Genomic DNA, 22,533 nt, shown 5'->3' on the forward strand with positions numbered 1-22,533 from the left:
GAAAGACAAAGTACCTCTGTAACTTCTACCCATTTACCAGCTTTGACTAAAAATTACATTAAAAACATATATGCCTCTTGTAATGGTGGCCATTTTATTTTGAATGGTATGATACACGTTTACACGTAGCCAGTACTCATCTACTTTTGCATACAGGGGAGTTATACTTCCCCACCTCCCCACCTCCCTGAAGTTAGGTAACCATGGGACTAGTTCTGGCTACCGAAATTGAGCAAAAGAATGTGTGTCGCTCCCAGGCTGAGCACTTCATTGCAGGGGTTCGACTCTCTTTCCATAGCGATAATGGAAACCTGTGTTGCTATGGTGGTGCCAAAGGTCAAAGCAAAATCTGAGGTGCTGGGCCAGCATGTGAAGGACGGCTTTCCTAGAGTTGCTGAAACCCACGGGGGATTTACACAGGTGAGAAACAAACCTTTGTTATTTTAAGCCACAGACTTGGAGACTATTTTTTACTACAGCATAACCCAGCCTACCCTGGCTGGCAAAGATGGTGAAGAGAATTATAAAATAGACTTAAGGCATTCTCTGATGCCCTGTAATAGTACACTATATTTGGCTAAAACACGAATAAAAACTCAAAGGCTGGATAAGAGGGAGCAGGTATTCTGCAGCTGAGCTCTCAAAAGCTCCTAAAACCGCCTAGAACTGAACCACCACTCTTCCCACTTTCAAGGAGCCCAGCACATCAGTGAGTCCCATTATACGACACTGCTTCCTGAGAAATCAACATTTCTAGATGTTTTCAATAAAGCAGTATGGGAGCTCTGGTCAGGGTAGAAAAGGGTCAGTGTTTTGGAGGATCACCATCATGCTTGATAAAATTCAACTAAGCAGGACTGGCCTGGTTTAGAGGGCAGATACTGATATTTTCAGTTTTGACTAGTTTTGTTGCTATCCACATGGATCCTGAGATGAAATGTATTTGAACATACCATATTACTAAATATTCAACTGCATTAGGAAAGCGAATGTGAATTTTTACATCTCAGCTTTCCATTTTCTAAGCTACTAATCCTATCATTTAGGTAAATGTCAGACAAACATTTTTACTTTCTCCCCAACTTTCACTGTATCACATGCATAAAGTCCAGAATCTGTAGTAAAGTCAATTGATTTAGAAATACAAAGCAAACATGTAACTTTCTGAGAAACACAATCCCTGAAGTATGCATCAAAATGGCCAATTTTTATGATAGTAATTAACAAGGCACAAATTCAAAAGCAAAAACTTTCTGTAAACGTGAAATAAACTGAAGAGCAGGAATAACCCAGGAGCGTCTTAGAGCCAGGGCCGCTCTGAAGCTAAGATCCAGCTCACCAAGAACAATTTCTAACATGCTTCTTGATTTAATGTGCTAACAGGTCAGGTTCTCAGGAGCGATTCTAAAATGATTTTCACTCAGTCAGGCTTTATTTTTAGTAACTGCAAAATTTAGGGAAGTTTCCTTTCCCGGCCAAACAAACAACAGTAACTATACTACCTCTGACTGTCAAGCCTCTTTCTAAAAGCTTTCTGAATTACTGTTAGATATTTTATAACAGCTACCATCGGATTACTATTTTCATATCTTAACCAAATGATCCTGCTTCACTGGTGTGCGCACATACGCACGTGTGTGCGTGTACACACATGCCCAACATGCAGCTGCAGTCCCCACTTCATGTCTTTTTAACGACCCAGCTGAAAGGCCGTCCCAGAGGAAATGAAGGCAGTTTCAAGATGGGTCCATTGTAAAAAATACCTGTATGTATGTACTTTTATTTTTACATTGTAGAGGAAGTTATCACTTTTTTACAGCATATAAATGAACATAGGTATAAGCCAGCAAGAAGAAAGCATGTATCTAATGAAAATAATCAGAATATCTAGAACACAACAAATACTTACATCCTACTTTTTGGGAACCAAATGCCAACTACATATATAACAAGGCAAGTGCTGCTATATTGGGGTACCAAGAACACTTTCTTTAGGAATTGTAAATAAGTATCACCCAGCACCTGGATGCTAAATAAAAGAGCTGGAGGACTAAATAAATAGGTAAGTCACTTTACCCACTTTCCTGTTTCCATATTTTAGGAATTTAAGTTTATTCAAAATTTTGATATATAATCCTATATCTATGATCTCTTCAATAATTTCAGAATGGTAGTTTTAGACAACTTTAAAGCTTCAGCTCCTTCTGAATTTCCCAAAGTGTTTTTGCACTCTCTTTCAGGTGGGCCTCCTCTTCAGGGGTCAGCTTTATCTTTATAAGGTTGGTAATACCATCCTCTCCCAGGACACAAGGAATATTGAGGAATACTTTTTCATCTATTCCACAGAGACCCCTAATGATGGTGGAAACTAGATGTGTTCTCCTAAGATTCTTCAAAATACTTTCTGTTAAATCAGCTACAGACAGGCCAATGGCCCATGAAGTATAACCTTTCATTTTAATAATCTCATAGGCACTAGCAATCACTTGTGGACATTTTTCCATTGCTCAGGATCTTTATCAGTTCCTGTATCAGAGTTCAGATTCTTCAAAGCGACACCAGCTATGTTCACTCCACTCCACACAGGAACACTTGAGTCTCCATGCTCTCCGAGGATCCATCCGTGGCAGCTTTCAGAGTGGATACCAAGCTTTTGTCCAATCAAGAAACAAAAACGAGCAGTATCCAGATTACAGCCGCTTCCAATAACAAGGTTTTTGGAAAATGCACTCAACTTCCAGGCTACATAAGTTAAGATATCCACTGGATTGGAAACAATAATCAGTTTGCAGAGGAGGCTGTACTGGACAATACTGGAAATCATTAACTTGAAGATGGCCACATTTCGCTGGACTAAATTAAGGCGCGTTTCTCCCTTTTCTTGGTGTGCACCTGCTGTGATAATCACTAGGCTGGAGTTTGCTGTGACAAGGTAATCTTTGCTACAAACAATATTTGGCATTTTCATGAAAGGGCTGCCATGTTGAAGATCCATTGTCTCACCCTTCAGTTTGCCTTCATCAAGATCCACAAGGGCAAGTTCATCACTCAAGCCTTTTAATAAGATGCTGGTAGCACAGGCCATGCCCACCGATCAAGTTCCTATGATGGAGACCTTACTGTGATGAACGGGCTCCCGTGTGATGAACGGGCTCCTCGGAAGTGAAGCGCTCAACAAGCTCACTCTTCACAGTCGTCATCTTGCTCACGGGGGTGAAGAGCCAGAAGCGCTTGAGCGGCATGCGCGCTGCCTGACTGGGACACAGGGCCATTCCCAGGCACAGGAAATTCGCTCCTGCCGAGCTCACTCTCTGGCTAGCCCGCACAACAGGCACAGTCCAACTCATGGTTGCTCATTCAAGAAATGGAGGGAGAGAATGGAAAAAAAAACTGCTGACCAGTACGTCGCAACGCAAAGAGAGCCATTAGCAGCACCTTCAGCCCTCTGTGGCGGGTGCGCACGACACGCCCCCTGGCCCTCTACTGCGGCTGGCTGCGTGGGCCTTGCCAGCGCCTTCAACATGTACTTTCCGTTGGTGCTGAGACTAAGGCAGTGAAGGGCTGCTTCTCTAGCAAGTGATTTCTGGAGTTAGTTTTACAAAGAGTATTCTCATCGATAGTTGACATGCTTAAGAGGTTAACCCAGATCCCTGGAATTACTAGTTTTCTATTTTTAGCATGAATGCCAAGGAAAAATGCTTCTATTAACTACAGATGAAAATCAGGTTACATCTTCTGAACCATGACCCTGCCGGGAAGCATAGGGCGCTGTGCTTTGCATACGGGTGGTTGCCTGCACCATCTCCCAGTGTCCCAGAAGTGGGCTCCTGCTATCTGGTGTATGGCACTGGAAGCCTATTTATAAAGGATCCCACTGCCTTGGTGCCAGTTCTGGCCAGGACCCACACTGGGACAGTCAGCAGGCGCTTGAGCAGGGTAGGGGCCGGCTGGGAGTCATCCCATCACTAAAAACTCACCAGGCGAGAACGCTATTCCTTTCTCATGCCAGAGGAAAGCCTTTGATGGTGCGTCCCAAAGAAAAACGACTTCTCAGGTAGAAAGTTGGCAATGTACCCCTCAATTAAAATGAGGATATCTCTTAAATGTCCTTAAAATGGCAAATTTCCACCAATGCATAAATCAGATTATTGACCAAAGTAGTGAAATAAATGGTCTAGTACAACGTGGCATCAGTATGCCTTACTTCTTCAGCATTTCTCTGGGCAATCTTAAGAACTAAATTCCCTTAAAATTTCTGAGGAGGTGTCAACTTCACATCTGATGAAATGCATACCCTAATAAGCCCAGTAAATTACAAAAGCTCCGATAAAAATGATGGCACTTTCTCCTCACTTATAAACAGCATTCTGACCGTGTAATTGTTCCTCAAAAGCTCTCCCTCTTGTTTTATTTAAAAGCAGTGTGCTCTTCTGGAATGGGGCCCCTTGGTACATGTAGCTCCTCATGATCAGCAAAAAAAAAAAGATTTCCGTTTTAGAATATTGAATGCTGACAAAATGAATACTTTATATTTGGACTTGAAAAGCTATTACTTTTTTTTTTTGTTTTTTTTTTTTTTTGAGACGGAGTCTTTCTCTGTTGCCCAGGTGCAATGGCAGGGTCTCGGCTCACTGCAACCTCCGCCTCCCAGGTTCAAGCCATTCTCTTGTCTCAGCCTCCCGAGTAGCTGGGATTACAGGCACCTGCCACCACACCCGGCTAATTTTTGTATTTTTAGTAGAGACGGGGTTTCACCATATTGGTCAGGCTGGTCTCTAACTCCTGATCTCAAGTGATCTGTCTGTCTCGGCCTCCCAAAGTATTGGGATTACAGGCATAAGCCAACGCGCCTGGCCGAAAAGCTATTCTTATTTGTGCCACTGAAAGGCAGTCCAGGGCTGGACGCAGTGGCTTACACCTGTAATCCCAGCACTTTGGAGGCTGAGGTTTGTGGATCACTTGAGGTCAGAAGTTCGAGACCAGCCTGGCCAACATAGTGAAACCCCATTTCTACTAAAAATACAAAAATTAGCTGGGCGTGGTGGTGTGTGCCTATGGTCCCAGCTACTCGGGAGGCAGAGGCATGAGAATTGCTTGAATCCCAGAGGCGGAGGTTGCAGTGACCCAAGTTCATGACACTGGACTCCAGCCTGGGCGACAGACCAAGACTCCGTCTCAACAAAAGAAGAAAAAAGGCAGTCCAGGAGGAGAGGAACAATAAGCAAAGGAGTTGGTGAGGATGGGAAAGGTGTCCCATCAGCTGAGTTCCTGACACCCTGTTTGAGGGCGGCCTCCTGGCCGTGTCTTCCCTATCAGTAGGGATCAGATACCCCATTCAGATGACAGAGCCACACACCAAATGGTAAGAGCACTAGGTACATGAATGCTCTTAGCACTGGTGGTCAGATTTTTGGTTAACATTTTTCAAATTAAAAACTGCAGTTTTAAAAGGGTCATCTTTATTTAATGGTGGCCAATGTTTTAGAGGAATCCTTTAAAAGCAACAATTTTTGATAGCTGTCATTTCTTTTATCTCAGTCATAACTTGAAATGTTTTAACCTGGTGCCTGTTCCCACCATCTACCTATAACGATTCCTTTCACCAGTCAAGTCATTTTCCAAGATAAGTGTTCTTGAACATGAAATTCAAGGACATAAAGACTCTTCGCTGGATGGCTACTTTCTATAGTCATTTTCTTTCTAGCGTTTGAACCTCTTCAGAAATACAATCTCTATAATAGCTGCCTCTTCAGTTTTTCCCCTTAGCCACAACTAAATCAATCCTGAGGGGGAAAAAAAACTGTTCAAAATAAAAATATACCAAACAAAGCAGCTTTTTTATTTACAGTAAGTCTTGAGATAAAAAAGGAAAGCACTAACAAAGACGAAGAGATGTATGTGACCTCCACAGCAGATTTAGGTCTACTCAAAGATGTGGAAAGCCAAGTATAGCTAGACAGCTCCCTAGTGACTTCCTATCTTAGGTGGCTCATTATTCCTTCTGAATTGAAAACCTGATTCAAATTATCTATTCAAAACGCAGTACAGTATTATAGCTAATGGCAGGATTACACCTCAGTACTTTCGGTTGTACCACTCAGGAGGGAGGAAGCAGGACATGAAAACAACCAGCAAGTCCCTGGGCCAAGAATGGCTGCCACTAAGTCACTATTCCTTTCACCTGGACTCACATCCAGCTCTCAAATCCTCCTTTTCCTCTCTGGGAGTCCAGTTCTGATATTCCATTCTCTCACCAATCTTTGCCAATCCCCTAAGCAGAACTGGCTTTCTAAAAGCCTATGTCACCACTGTACTTTGTACCTCTCTCCATTAGAGGATTTATCACACACAGTTAAATGTAAAATACTAATGTATGTGCCACTGCAAGAAGGATCACCTTTTACTTACCAGCATATTCCTGTCCTCTAGAACAGAGCTGGGCCTATGAATAGGGATTTGGTAAATGTAGTAGAAAAGAATGAGGAACTGTAGAGCTAGTGAGTAAGGCTGGGGAGTGGGCTAAAAGGTGAGAGAGACAGAAAGGCGGGGCTACAGACCCCACCTAGAGAGAGTTCTGAAAATGAGGGTAAGTAAAATGGGTAGGTGGCACCCACTGGGGCATCTTTAGAAAGTTGATGCATATATTTCAAGTAAAGCTTTGGATAAGCTAAAAGATTTTGTGGCTATTTTCAAAGCCAATACCCACCTTTACCAAGTTAAAACATTAAAAAACAAAACAAAAACAAAAATCTATTACAGTGTTAGAAATGCAGTAAAACAAATATGCAGTGGCAGAGAGACTATCTTTATCCTTTAAAGTTATTTAAAATGTTCTGTTCTTTGGAAAGCTTTAAAAAAAATAATCAGCACACAGAACCCTTGGTTTAAGGTAGAAAAAGGGATACACTGAAAGCAGTGTTATTATAAGCTGATCTGAAATAGGCCATAAACTCACCAGCATGAACACAGTTATTTTGAAAGTCTTGTGATTAGAAAAATCATAGAATGCAAATTGTAGTTTTAAAATAAATAAGTGGGCTCTAATTCTATTGCTGAGTAATTCTCATGGTGGCGGGGGGTCTCTGCAAATCCCAGCACATGAAAATATTTTACTTTGTCAGCAACACTGGGAAAACTGGAGGAAAGACAAACAGAGGGCCACAAAGAATAGAATAAAGGCAAACAGTCAATTCAAAGAGCAATGCTGGCATCAACTTCCTCTTTATGGTATTTAAATATGAAATGAATTGGCAAGCTCTTCTAATAAATGACCCCAATCACATTTTTGTTCTTTGAAAGCAGCATCTTATACATAATTTCTGATGCAATGTAAAAGAGCCACTTGTGTTAATCATTAAAAAGGAAAACTTATAACGTGGCATAAAACATGAAAAGCAAGGAAATTAAAATTCATTAGCCTGGGCGCGGTGACTCACACCTGTGATCCAAGCACTTCAGGAGGCCGAGGCAGGTGGATCACTTGAGGTCAGGCATTCCAGACCAGCCTGGTCAACATGGTGAAACCCCGTCTCTACAAAAAATACAAAAATCAGTTGGGCATGGTGGTACATGCCTGTAGTCCAGCTACTTGGGAGGCTGAGGCAGGAAAATTGCTTGAACCCAAGAGGCAGAGGTTTCAGTGAGCCAAGATTATGCCACTGAACTCCAGCCTGGGTGACAGAGTGAGACTCTGTCAAAAAAAAAGAGAGCGAGAGTGTGCCACTGAAATGAAATGGTAGAAGTGATGTGATCAGATTGCATTCAATAAATACTTACTAAACACCTACAATGCATTAGGCACTGTTACAGGTGCGAGGATATAACAATGACCAAGATAAAGGAGGTCTCCACCCTCAGAATTTACATTCTTTTTGTGAAGACTGATAAAACAAGACAATGGTCAATATCATCTCGTTTTGCAATAGGCATTACAAAGAAAAGAAAATAGGATAATTTCAGAGAGTAACTGGGTGGTGGGAATGAAGACATCTGGAGAAGTTGCTCTGAGGAGGTAAATTAAGTTTGACTTGAAACCCTGAATAGCAGCAAACAGCCAGCAATGCAAGGACCTGGGGAAGGAGTTTCCTGGGCAAAGCTAGAATAAAGGCCCTAGGCAGGAACAGCCCTGTGTGTTGAAGGAATAAGAAGGCTGGCAGGGCTGGAGTGCAGTGGGGAGAGGTGAGGTGGGCAATTGTGGTGGCTCAAGATGAGGTCAGTGAGGTTGGTGGGGCTACATCATGTAAACCTTCAACAGGAAGCCACTGAAGGGTTTTAGATAAGGAAGTAGCATGATCTGACTCACATTTTTAAAATATCTCTGGCTGCTGCATGGAGAAAAAATTCTAGAAGGAATAAGGAAGAGGCCAGGAAACTAGACAGGAAACTCTTAAAACACTAGGCAACAGAGGAATGGATGTGGAGAGATGAAGGAGGCAGGCCATGTTCAGCGGCAGAGCTGACAAGCAGGACTTGCGTGCATCAGATGAAGGGAACCAAGGCAAATGAGAGAATCTAAGAGGATTCTCACCGGGGTTTTTGGTTTGAAGTGGAAGGATGGGATGACGGTGGCATTTACGAAATGGGGAAGACCAAGGGAGGAGCAAGTTAGGAATAAAGTGAGGAAATCAAGTGCTCTACTTGGGACACGGGTCATGTGACACACCTATGAGACATACTTGTGAGGGCACACAATATGAAGCTGAGAGGCTGATCTGAAGGTCAGGGTTGGGGCTATATATCTGGACGGCGTCAGATGGTACTGTTTGTTTTAAAGTGGCAGGGACTGGACGAAAGAGCCAAGGGGCTGAGGACAGATGGAGGACAGAAGAGTTTAAGTAGGAGCTACTGGACACTGATGTTGAGAGGCTGGCCAGGGGAGGGGCTGGCACAAGAGACAGGCAAAATGGTCAGTGAGGTCGAAGGTAGCTCGGAAGCCACAGTGTTTCAGGAAGGAGGAGGGGGGCTCCATTGTGCCAAATGTTGCTGGGAGGGCAAGTAACAGAGGATAAAGTAAGATCTGGCAACAAGGAGGGCACTGGCAATCTTAATAGCAGTTCCAGTGCAGCGCTGGGGCAAGGAGCTGGACTAAGAGCAGGAAGGGGAGGAAGTGGAGGCAGTGACCACACACAACTCTTTCGGGAAGCTTTTTGTGTAAAGGGGAGCAGACAAATGGGCTGGTAGCTGAAGGAGGCTAAGGAATATCTAGAGAGAACTTCTAGAGGTGGGAGAAACTAGAGCATGTCTGTACACACCACAGCAGAGACGGAACACGTCACAATCAGCTAAGGCTGAGGATAACTATGGGAGCAAGGTCCCTTGTAGATGACAAGAGGCAGGATCTGATGCCCAAAAGGCAGGGGTGGGCCTCTGGCAGCAGCATGGACCTTTTATCTCTGGTAACAGGAAGAAAGGCAGTGTGCGTGTGAAGTCCAGAGAAGGTGAAGGCCAGAGCGCTCTGGCAGAAGGGCGGAGAAAGGACTGCAGAGAGGCAAGGTGGGAGGCAGAGAGAACAGAGACAGCTGTCCGAAACATCTTGGAGCAAGAAGGTGCCATCAACTATAGTGGCTGTGGGGGTCGGGGAAAAGCAAGATGTGGTGACTGATTAGATGCAGGGGTGAGAAAGAGTGTGGTCAGGAATGGCCACCTGGCTTTTCTGTCTGGGCAGCTTTGTGGGTGATGTTGCTATTCACGGGGAGAATGACTCAGGAGTAGGTTGTAGTTGGGGACAAATGACAGTTCACTGAGGGACACATGGGATGCCTGCAGGACATCCAAGCACCTGTGTCCAGTCAAGTGGGCCCATGAGCCTAGAGCTCAGGGTGTAAATGAAGGCATCAGAGTGGCTGGAACCTGTGAAGGAGAAGAGATGGAGGGGGGGAAAAAAAGAACCTTAAGCATAACTGGATAAAATAAAGCAGCACTATTTCACAAGTAAATGGGACAGTCGGAAGTTACAACAGCCAAACTGGAATCGAGAAAACATAAAAAGAATAAAGGAAGAACTATAAAAACCTAGAATCTGTCAGTATAAGAAGCAAACAATAAATGATAGATCTGAGTCACCAAGAAAAAGTTAAATGATAAGTTATGTTCAGCACAATTTACATACTGTAAAAATATATAGCACATTAGAAAATGATTTCTTCTTAAAATTGTTAGAAACATTTCAGGTAGAAAAATCCATTTGAGAGAACATCATTTTCTGATATACTGGTAAGTGAATACTTACAAACTGTACATATCAACTATATATTAGTGTAATACTGTCCCACAGTTTTAGATTTTTGTAAGTGACTAATCAATCATAAGTAACTTTTAAAACGGAGCTTGAGGGGGAAGCAAATGCTATCAGGTCTCCAGTCCACAATGCTTTATTTAGAGAGATCTGCTCATGCGTGCCCAATTTTCTAGGCTCAGTCTAAGAATTAAGGACAAAGAAAAAGAAAACCCAAGTGAAATCAAGGCTGCCTTCCTCCTGTGGGATACGGCTGGGAACATTATCGAGGTGATGAGGTCTGATCTGTGTCAAGCCTCAGAACAAAAAAGCTTTTACAGCAGAGCTGATTTGTCCCAGTCCTTGTCGCACATTCCCACTTGATAAAATGCTTGGGGCGCTATTTTACTTATAGAAGGAAACAGTTGGGTTTGAAAGAGGTATTTTGGAAATATGCCAAAACAGCTGATTCCCCTGCTTGGCTTTTTAAAAAAGTACATTGGTCATTACCTCCCATCTTAAACTAAGCAAGTCCCTGTGATTCGGGTTCTCTGTCACCAAACTGCTTGTCCACATATACATCAAGTGCCTCTCTCCACTACGATGTTAAACCTATTAGAGCTGCAATGGAATGGGGAAGAAGAGTTATAGAGACGTTCTTGTCACCTCTGACTTGAACTTATTCACTGATGTGCAGTGCTACTTTCAATTCATTTAAAAATGATTCCGGGAAAATATTCCCCAGTCCTCAAGCTGTTTGAAGGCCCAAGAGTGTGACAGATGGAACTACCTCTGCAGGATCGTGATGACTGTTCTGGGAGTTCTAGTGAGCACTACGAAGAAGTGGAAACGAGGCCGAATACGCTGACGTATGGTAATCAGAATAAGAAATTGAGGCTTGCTTTCTGGGGGCAGAAGCTGGTAGAGATCTCTGGAAGCACTGAAATTAGATTAGGCAAGGAGGCAGAGGGAAATGTTTCAGCCGCTTCTCACACTTCCCCCGCAGATCCCTCAGAAGTGGCTGCCATTAAACAATTGGCCAGGAGACTCAGGTTTGTTTTTAATGTTTGATCTAAGCCAGTGAAAGTACATAGCCCTTAAAGTCTATTTTCCTCTTTAGAGATCATCAAAGTTAAACATTTCTAAGCTTTTTCACAGTTTTACTATTTACATATGGGGTTCTAGCAGTCACTCTACAGTGCTGCTTCATTTGAGATGAATAGGTAAAAATAATGCAGGAATAAACGTACTGATAAGAGAAACACCAAACTACCAGTGAAACTTAAATTAGCAAGGAGCCAAATGAAATTTGATTGTAATTATTAGCTAAGGCCCTCCAGTTGGTCATAAGGTTACTAAGAAGTAAGCCTAAATATTATCATAAAAATTATACCTAGAAGCAGCTACAAAAAAGAACTGGAGAAAATAAATATTATTAGAGTACATCCAATACTGTCCTAGAGGAAAGATACAATGTTACTTCCCTTAAAGATTCTCTCTTATAATAGGAAAGTATAATGTCCATTTATAGAGACATATTTAAAATATATCTGTTTTATTTACATGTTTTACTTTTTGTTTTTTAAAGAAAAGGAGGTCTGGGCTCTTGAAAAAGCAGCAACATCTATCAGCAGAAGAGGAGGCAAGATGGGGCCCTGGAAAGCTGTGCAAGATGCCAATCAGAAATCACTTCCATAAAAGCCTTTCTAGCAGCAGGGACTCAGGAGAGATACAGGAAGAAAGAGAGTTGGGGGTAGGGGTGGATTATTTTCTATCAATCAGATTGGCAAAAATTTCAGAGTAATAGAAGCCACTCAGGGCAAGGATCCCAGGAAACTTTTATGCATTTTGTATAAACTTTTCTGGAGGGCTGGTTAGCAACAAATATCAAAAACATTTAAAAAATGCACTTTGACTCAACAAACAATAACATCTTTTGTGCAAGGAGATGTATGCCTACAGGTTCCCTATGGTATTTAATAGTGAAAAATTACAATCTAAATGCCATTGGCAGGAGACTGATTAAATAGATTATAATATACAATAGGGTTCCATATAGTGATTAAAAGTGATGGAGATTTATATACTCTGCTGTGCAAAGATGTTCCTGTGACTGTTTAGTGAAAAAAGATTCCAGAGTAGCAGGCAGTAAAACAGCATTTCTATACAATTCTATGAATATGCCTACACAAGATGGTCCAAAAGGATGTTTCTACTGTAATTATCATTACAGCTTAGTAGGATTTCTGGTGATTTTTGCTTTTTTGTACTTTTCTACATTGATTTTTTTTTTAAACAAGTACATATTTTTATAAAAAATACCCAAGGTTGTCTTTTTTTTTCTGTTTTAAATAAAAAGGTCCTCAATATATATATGAAGATAAATACTGTTTTTGTTTGTTTTTAAACGGGGTCTCTGTCACCCAGGCTGGAGTGCAGTGGTGTGATCTTAGCTTGCTACACTCTGAACCTCTCAGTCAGGTTCAAGTGCTCCTCCCACACCTCAGCCTTCTGAGTAGCTGGGACTACGGGCACGTGCCACCATGCCCGGCTAATTTTTAAAATTTTTTTGTAAAAACAAGGTCTCGCTATGTTGCCTAGGCTGGTCTCAAACTCCTAGACTCAAGCAATCCTCATGCCTCAGCCTCCCAAAGTACTGAGATTGCAGGCATGAGCCACCGCCCAGCTAACAAATACTACTTATCCCATGGTAAAGGGGTAAAAAAACAAATCAAAAACTCCCTTCATTTACACATTAATTTTAAAATTTAAATAACTGGACAACTTAAAAGTATTTCACAATAACTAAGAACATTTTCACTGTTGGTTTTTTATTACAACTGAGGTTTCAGCTCCTGTGAGGACAACAGCTATAAATTATCTGTAAATTCTTACTATACTAGGCATCATGAATGCATTCTCTAGAAGCCCCAGTAAAGGTTAGCAATGGTAATTCTGCCAGTCCTTTGAGATAACCACCTCCCCACAAACATGGAGCACAGGTCCACAAACATAGCGCATACTCCGTTGATAAAGTTCTAATCATACCAACTAGGAATTATTTAGATATTTAATGTTTCTCCTTCTAAGGGGAGGAAAAAAGTCAAGGTAGTCTAGCTATAAATAACCTAAACCTCTTCAGAATTCTTCAAGTATCAACACCTACTATAAATAATAAAAGGTAAAAAAGTTTAAAAGTCACTGCTCTTGAGTTATATGTAAATAACTATGTAAACAGCAAGGCTTCTTTTTCTTCTTTGATAGTTAGGGAATTACCACTTAGTACAAGAGTTCCTTAGAGCATTTACCTCAACTGTCCTCCAAACTTAAACTATCTGTCCTGATAAAACAACCGAATCATAGCATCCCAGTGTGCACTCACCCGGCCTCATCATAGTGTCCCAGTGTGCACTCACCTGGCCTCATCATAGTGTCCCAGCATGCATTCCCATGATCATGTACACAGCTGATTTAGGAGACTACAAACCCAAAGGAAATGTTCATCTTTTTTTCCACAATTAAGTTATTGTGATAAAATTAGTGCTATCTTAATTATAATCAAATAATAAAATACCATATTTGAAAGTAATCGATGAACACAAACTGAACAGTCAAGCCGTGCTTGCTGGCCAGGCTGGGCCGGGGAGCAGGGTAGATACTGAACTGGCACTGATTTCTCCCCATTGTCAATGCTGGGCAAACTTACCTGCCTTGGTCTAACAAGACATCTTCTCCTACCTCTCTTTCTTTAGAACCTCTGATTAAATGATATATCACTGTGTAAAATACACATGTGTTTATATTTAATGTTATTATATGCATTCTATGTGAAATGAAATTCCAGAATAATTATGAATAAACAAACAGTTAAAACCAAAATACTTTAAAGAAACCGAAGTTTCACTTTAAGCATTTTAAACATGTTCCCTTTTAGGCCAGCAGATGTAGCTGTGAATTAAAATAGGAAACACAAGCACTTTCCTCAAGCTGCTCTAGGTTAGCCATTAGATGGCACCCTTTTGTATTGGAACTGGGTTTCTATCAGAGATTTAATACAATTCGAGTTAGCTACTTACAATTATTTAACGCTGGAGTTGATTTTGATTTATCTAGAATGATCGTCTCAATTATTTATTGAGTGCATAGACTTGGACCATTTCTGTTCAACATTTTCTGACTGAGACTGTTTTCTTAGTCATACAAAGATGAGACAGTACACAGTGACAGAAGTTCTTACTGGACTCAGGGTAACCTCATAATTATCAAAACTCTCTAAATGCTGAGCTGAATATACCACATTGCTGTCTGCAAGCCTCAGAGCAGGGTCATACCATAAGAATTTGCTTAGAAAATCAACAGGTAAGGTTTATCACTTTACAGGGTAGCCCTGTCTTAGCATAGTGCATGGCTCAGGAGAGACCCACAAATGACTTTAGAATGAACAAACCAGCAAATTAGTAAACACTACTGCCTTTAAAAGATATGTCCTTGAAAAGGTATCAGTGGGTTCATTTTTCTGTGGGCCTTCTCAGACATGGAGATCAAACTGATATGCCTAATGATCTATATGCAGAGAGAGTGCATATGCAGTCTCTCTTTTTAGTTAGACATAAAGATGTCAGGAACTCTCTTTCTTTGTGGTCCCAGCACCTAACCCAATCCCAGGTACCCAGCAGAGGCTGAGTAGATATTTCCTACTTATCACTGGATGACATAAAGATGCAATATAAAAGGATTCCACATATTCTTATATTCAGTAGTGCCAACCAGAAAATATTTTTTCTCCCCAAAATATCTTATTTAGGCAGCAATCCTTGTATCAATGCCAAAAAACAAAGAAGTTCACATTCTACCCATCTTCAGTGCTGGGCACGTATCTGCTTTGTTTGGTAACAAGATAGCTCCCAATACCTCTCCTTCTTTGGAACCTCTGTTTAAATGAACATCACTGTGTGAAATACAAATGTATGTTTATATTTAATGTGTGTGTTCTATGTAAAATGAAATTCCATAATAATTATGAATAAAAAATTGGATTATTCTAGCACAGTTGGATTATTCTAGCCCATAAACACTGAATTATCAAGTGTATAATTTAGATAACCTAATTTTGTTGGTTTATGAAAACTGAGATTGACTCTTCTAAGTGAGACTATTCGTATTTTCAAATACCTTAAAATTTTACTAAGTTTGTGACCCTATTACTAAACACTGGAAACATCACATATCAGTTCCACACTGTTCATGTAAAGTGCTAGCAGATTGTCATTTTTATAGAAACTAGAAGCTTAATAACTTTATTACTAAGTACTACTTAATACTCTGAAGATTCAGACCTGGGTTTAAATCTTGACACTGCCAATCACAAGCTATGTTATCTTGGGCAAGTGATTTAACCTCTTTGAGCCCCAATTTCCTCATTTATAAAATGGGGGATATTAATATCTGCTAGATAGTTATTATGAAGATTAAATAATTTGCTATGTCTAAAATGTCTGTAGAATGCCTAAAATGGAAGAAGAGATTTTATATTGGTCGAAAGCAAAATTGAGGTTAACAGCAAAAATCATGAAAAATCTTCAGTCACAGGTTTTCTGTCTTTTCAAGCAATCTCTAATTTAGCATTACAAACAATGACTAGCCAGCAAAGTTAACTCAAAAATCAAGGTGAGGGCCAGGTGCAGTGGCTCACACCTTTAATCCCAGCACTTCGGGAGGCTGAGGCGGAAGATCGCTTGAGTTCAGGAGTTCGCAACCAGCCTGGGCAACATAGTGAGACCTCATCTCTACAAAAAATAAAAAAAGTGAGCCAGGCATAGTGACATGCACCTGTGGTCCCAGCTACTCAGGAGGCTGAGGTGGGAAGTTTGCTTGAGCCCAGGAGGCTGCAGTGAGCTGAGGTCACACCACTGCACTCCATCCTGGGTGACAGAGGAAGACCTTGTCTCCAAAAAGTCAAAAATAAAAATAAATTTTAAAAACAAAGGTTAGACTAGGAGAAAAGCACCATCATCTGTCTATCAGTGTATTCTGAGTGGAAAGCACAGTAATGTTTATGTTTGTTTACGATTAAACTAAATATGAAAAGCTCAATAATGTCTATGAGGTTGTTCCTGCAACACTGCCACTTGCCCCAGTTTCTTCCTCCCTGCTGAATCATTCCCATCAGCATATACATGCTGTTAATTCTCCCAATGTAAAATACAACAAGTAAAAACTTATCTCTTGATCCCATTCTTTTTTCCAGCTATGACCCCATTTCCTTCCTTCACTTTGTGGCAAAACTCAAGACTCACCTAGATACACTGCCTCTGATTCTCCTCTATTCTCTTCTGAATCACTCAGGCTTTACTCCACCATCTCACCAATGGCTGTCACACTGCCAAACCCGGTGAATTATCAGTCCTCATCTTATGTAACTTATCACCAGCATACAACACAGTCAGTCACTTCTCCTTGAAGTGTTTTTTTCACCTGGTGTCTAAGTCACCAGGCCAAGGAGATTTCCCTCTTCAGTAGGGTACTTTCCCCTCATTCCCCAACCTCTTAACATTAGGAGTCCCCAAGAGTTCATTCCTCAGACCTCTTCTCTTTTCTTTCAACCTTCACTGCCTTGGTGAGTTAATCTAGTCTCATGGCTTTAAATGCTAGCCATATACTGATGAGTCTCAAATTCAAATCTTCACCTTGTACTTCTCCCCTAACTCTCAACTTCTATATCTAACTGCTTACTTGCTCTCCATCTCACTATCAAACAGATGTGTCAACCTCACAAGTCACAGATTGAGCTCCTGACATTATCTCCCAATACCTCCTTTTCTCACACTGCTCCCCACCCATCCTTCAGTTGCTCAGGCCAAAAGTCTTGATGACATCCAACTTCACTCTTTCTCACACCCCACATCCAAGCAACAACAAATCTTTGCTGACTTGACCTTCAAAATATATCGACAATCTGTTTTCATCAACTTTACCGCTGCCACCTATCTCAAACTACTGCCAATTCTCACCAGTCACGAAGGGTCCGGTCCACAGAACTTCTGACCAGTTGTTTAATAAAAGAAGGCAGTCATTCTTAATGTAATGCTCTGTAGCTTGAAGTATAAATTTTACATATATACACAAACATAGACACAGACGCATAAGATTTTAGGATTTTTTCCAAAAATGTGTAAATAACACATTAATAATTTAAATAATTAATTTTAAAATGCTTTAACTCTTTTACAATTATATATATGTCAAACAGCAATAGAAAGTTGTTCCAAATTAATAATTTTATTGAACAAATAGCTAATATCAATTTATTTATTTATTCTATTTTGTTTTTGAGACAGGGTCTTACTCCACTGCCAAGGCTGAAGTGCAATGATCTTGGCTCACTGCAGCCTCAGCCTGTGAGGCTCAGGTGATCCTCCTCCCTCAGCCTTCCAAGTAGCTGGGACTATAGGCGCATGCCACCACACCCAGCTAATTTTTTTGTAGAGACAGGGTTTCTTTACGTTGCCCAGGCTGGTCTTGGACTTCAGAGCTCAAGTGATTTGCCTGCCACAGGTTCCTAAGGTGCTGGGGTTACAGGCATAACCCACTGCACCCGCCCTAATGTCAATTTATATAGAACATTAGCTATAAATTAGTCATTGCTTAACTATATTTGAAGTTTTACCACCTTCGAAAATTGTATTTATTAGTAATAAGAAGTTGTCTAGTTATTAGTAAGAATTTAGTCATGTACTCTGTCATCATCTCCCTAGACAGTGACCAAACTACATGCAAATAAATTTGAAAACCAGAAAAATTTAGAACACAGTAAGCAGAATAAACATCTAGATACCAGGGACAAGACTGTAGTTACTTACACTGTGAACTCCTAAAGCTTTCCAGACTGCGAAGCTAATCACACCAACCCCACACCACGCATACAGTGAGCCCCAGCCCAGAGCTCGCAAGGCAAGGGAAGACCCGCTTTCCGGTAATGCAGCCGTGGCCATACTTCCCTGAAATGAGACAGAAAAGTTGAGGTAAAAACAATCAGTGCAGAAAGAATAAGCATTCTGGAGGTGTTTGCAAATTTCTCTCTGCGCAAGCAACATGATATTAGGAAGCTAGATTAACCCAAGGTCTAATTCTGGCTTTGCTACTTAATAATTGCATGCCTTCTCTGACTCACAAATATTTGAGTATGCAAGGCACCTTGCCTGTTAATTCTTCCAGAAAAATCCTAGACCATTTTGTCAAGATTTCTCTATCCCCCATTCATTGGCATTTTCACAGAATGACATTAAAGTGGTATTAAAATAACTCAGTTATTTTATGAATGTTTTTCCTGCCATAATATTAAGATGAGCAGGGGCACCAGATATTTCAGATAAGTAAATTTTGCATGTGTGTAAACATTATGTATTTTCTTCAGTTATTTTAACCAAATAGACATATAATACACATTATTTTCTCTCATAGCACCTCATTTAGTCTACCGATTATGAGACTGATGTACAAATGCAAGATATACTAGTTAACAAAAATGTTGATCTATTTTAATAGATCGACCAAAGAAGCTCAAGAGTAGATTACTTCACCACTTTTAGCTTGCACCTTCTTCTTTCTGTTTATTCAGGGAATTACAAAGAAAAATGAATGTCCATTCAGTATCTATTATTGCTTTTCAACTCCCAGTTGTTTTGCATGACACACAGCTAAGACAATGAGAACAGGACATTAAAAGGATAACTATCATCCCAAAATAGAAGCAGTGTAGACAGTCCCCAACTGAAAAGTTTATCATTTTAAAGTCCTCTGGGGTTGCAATTTGAATCTGTTTTAACACCTAGATTCCCAAGCTAATGGACAGAAGTCTATTTAAATAGCAAGATTACTAAAAATTGTATCATTTCTTCCCTAGAAGTATCCCAAGATGGGAAGAGTACCAAGTTGGGCAAGTTGCTTAATTCCTCTGTGCCTCAGTTTCCTGCCCTTTAATGGGGACCACATGTAACAGTGCTGCATAGGGCGTGAGGGGAGTTCAATGAGTCAAGCCCGCAGAAAAGCAGCCAGCACATGCTAAGCACTCAAATGTTAGATATTATCAATGTTAGAAAAGACCTCCAGGTGGCAACTGTGAAGTGCACTGACTAAGTGAGATTCTTAGACTGGTGCTTGCTCAGTATAAACGCATTAACTGTGTGCTCCAAAATCTCTGAGTTCTTCTACAAACAATTTTACCTCTGAAACAGAGTCTGGGTAAGTGGTCATACTCTAATTCCAGTGTTTTCCCAGAGGGAGACAGAACCATCTAAAACAGGGGTTCTCAAACTTCCTGGTCTCAGGATCCCTTTACACTTGGGCCCTAAAGACTTTCAATTAGGTGGGTTGTATTTATCAATATTTAATGTATTAGAAATTAAAATTAAGAAATTCTTAAATTATATTAGTTATTTAAAAATAGTAAATCATTCTAGATTAATATAAGCCTATTTTTTTATGAAAAATTACTTTTCCAAAACAAAACTGTGCAAACAGAGACAATGTTTTACATTTTTGTTAGTCTTTTATTTATTTATTTTTATTTTTTGAGACAGAGTCTTGCTCTGTCACCCAGGCTGGAGTGTAGTGGCATGATCTCAGCTCACTGCAACCTCCACCTCCCAGGTTCAAGCAATTCTTCTGCCTCAGCCTCCCAAGTAGCTAGGATTACAGGTGCATGCCACCATGCCCAGCTAATTTTTGTATTTTTAGTAGAGATGGGGTTTCACCGTGTTGCCCAGGCTGATCTCAAACTCCTGGCCTAAAGTGATCCGCCTGCCTCAGCCTCCCAAAGTGCTGGGATAAAAGTCTCCTAAAATCTAATTTTCACTTGAAAGCTTAAATTTTATCAGTGGCAATAAATACTGACAATTGTTTGCTTGAAAAAACAAGCTCATTTTATTCATTATCAAGATGTCTGCCAAATATCCACTTCTGAATAACCATAGTTTGTCAGTTATTCTTTCAAGTAAAAATGATATTCTACAGGAAAAAAGTGGCTAGTTCAGCTTGCAATTCAATTGCTTTTCTAGAGAAAAAATCCTACCTCAGTACAAAACAGAAATGCTTTATGTATTTCCCATTTCTTTTTTTTTTTTTTTTTTTTGAGACGGAGTCTCGCTCTGTCACCCAGGCTGGAGTGCAGTGGCGGGATCTCGGCTTACTGCAAGCTCCGCCTCCCGGGTTCACGCCATTCTCCTGCCTCAGCCTCCCGAGTAGCTGGGACTACAGGCATCCGCCACCCGCCCAGTTAATTCTTTTGTATTTTTAGTAGAGACGGGGTTTCATCGTGTTAGCAAGGATGGTCTCAGTCTCGACCTCGTGATCCGCCCGCCTCCGCCTCCCAAAGTGCTGGGATTACAAGCGTGAGCCACTGTGCCCGGCCTTGTATTTCCCATTTCTTTACACAGAATATTAAAATGAGGTTTATTCGAGGGTCATGATTTAATAAAATTAACTATTTTATCTCTTCAACAAGGACATTGTTAAGTAATGCTTGCTTTAAAAAATACAGGTACTTTGTAATGAAGGACACAATGACTTTCAGCACAGTTTGGTGCTACTGCCTTAGACCAAGGTATCAGCAGTTTTACTCTCCATTGCCTCTGTACCATTAGTACAAGCATCTTAGTATCATTATGAAAATAGTTCTGACTTCACGGACCCAAGGATCAAGGATCAGCAGCGTTCTGTGGACCACAGTTTGAAAACCACTGTTAGACCCCGAAGGGCATCTGTGATGATCAAATCTCAGAACAACAAATAGGATGGAAAGTTGTGAATATGTGTACATGCTCCCCCCAGCCCCAGAGAATCCCTAGTTTTCATCAGATTATTAAAAAGATCAGTGAGCCAAGGATTAACATAACTTAGGCTTAGAAATCAACCAAAACTCTACTGTTAAGGCACTACTCTGATTTCCACCACAAAATATATTTCTGCTCTGAAAACATTCTATAACATAGAGAGAAAATGAGCCACAAGGTCCATAGCAGTGATTTAGGAAGCTCCATATAAGCTTAGAGTATTCAGAGGGGATCCAAGCACACTTTAAATGTGGTCTCTTGCCATTATGGTATCAATAAGGCTTAAGTATGATTATTAAAGATAAATGTAAGTGGAAAGGAAACTTGACTTTTTATGATGTTTTACATAACACTTTTCCTCCATAGCACACATCAAATTGTAATTACACAGTTATTTGTGTGAATATTTATTTATTTATTTTTGAGACAGAGTCTCGCTCTGTCACCCAGGTTGAAGTGCAGTAATCTGGGCTCACTGCAACCTCAGCCTCCTGGGTTCAAGTGATTCTCCTGCCTCAGCCTCCCAAGTAGCTAGGACTACAGGAGTGCCACACCACACCCGGCTACCTGGCTAATTTTTGTATTTTTAGTAGAGATGGGTTTTCGCCATGTTGGCCAGGCTGGTCTCAAACTCCTGACCTCAGGTGATCTGCCCCTCTCGGCTTCCCAAAGTGCTGGGATTACAGGCATGAGCCACGATGCCTGGCCCAAATTTAGATTTAAAGTCATGTTGTGAACAGGAAATGTACCACATAAGCTTTCAAAGTCTTGTTCTGCTAAAATTTAAGAAAGCACATAAGTACGTCTTTCTAAATGAAAATAAAGACCGTTGGTTAATTTGTACATTTCTAGAATCCATGAGCATATATAAATTCACATCTTAAAAAAATGTGAAAGGCCATCAATATTTTCTTTATTTTTTCTATGCAAAAGCTGCCATATATTTTAAACAATAACAATAACAATGCTATGAATGGATTTCAGTGTCACCAACCTTATTGAACCATTCAGGGCTTTTCTTTTTAGCCAATGATAATGTTGTAATAAATCCAGCTAGCATTCCCGCTGCAGCAACGGTACCAAGGAAAATTCCACCTGCCAAGAGTTTCGGGGAGGAGGGGGGATATTTAAAAAATTAAATAAAAAGAGGTTAAAAAGATGTACAAAAGTAAGTTTAAGATACTATTCGAGTTACAATCAAAACCACTTTTGAAATTCAAGAAACCATGGCTAAGCAGCTCTTGCTAACAGTAAATGACAGCGGCTGAGAAACACGCGTGACCGCACGACCTCTGGTTCCTTGGGTCATTCCGAGTTATTATTCCCGAGGGCAGAGAAAAGGTTCAGCTTCCCTTCCCCTCTCCCCTGGGACCACAGCGTGAAGTTTCTCACGGGGAGGAGAAGAGACGATGGCAATCAGAAAAGGCAAGGCTCTAGAACAATTGCAGAGGTGACGGGGAAATATGGCACGCCCGGAAGAATAGCTCACGG

General features: G+C 40.7%; 1 protein-coding gene and 1 pseudogene across 2 annotated transcripts in view; both read right to left on the reverse strand.

The window, feature by feature from the left end:
* TMEM242 (transmembrane protein 242) overlaps positions 1 to 22,533 on the reverse strand; it is a 28,931-nt gene that overhangs the window by 6,064 nt on the left and 334 nt on the right. For both annotated transcript variants that reach the window (XM_054493270.2, XM_054493271.2), the window contains exons 2-3: positions 22,037 to 22,137; positions 18,073 to 18,210 (exon numbers count right to left, since the gene is read on the reverse strand). In XM_054493270.2, the coding sequence (XP_054349245.1) occupies positions 18,073 to 18,210; positions 22,037 to 22,137 (239 nt within the window). The remainder of the gene's footprint in view (positions 1 to 18,072; positions 18,211 to 22,036; positions 22,138 to 22,533) is intronic.
* Positions 8 to 10,072, reverse strand: LOC134739760 (L-lactate dehydrogenase A-like 6B; annotated as a pseudogene).

Source organism: Pongo pygmaeus, chromosome 5 (genome assembly GCF_028885625.2).
Source record: "Pongo pygmaeus isolate AG05252 chromosome 5, NHGRI_mPonPyg2-v2.0_pri, whole genome shotgun sequence".
Lineage (NCBI taxonomy): Eukaryota > Metazoa > Chordata > Mammalia > Primates > Hominidae > Pongo > Pongo pygmaeus.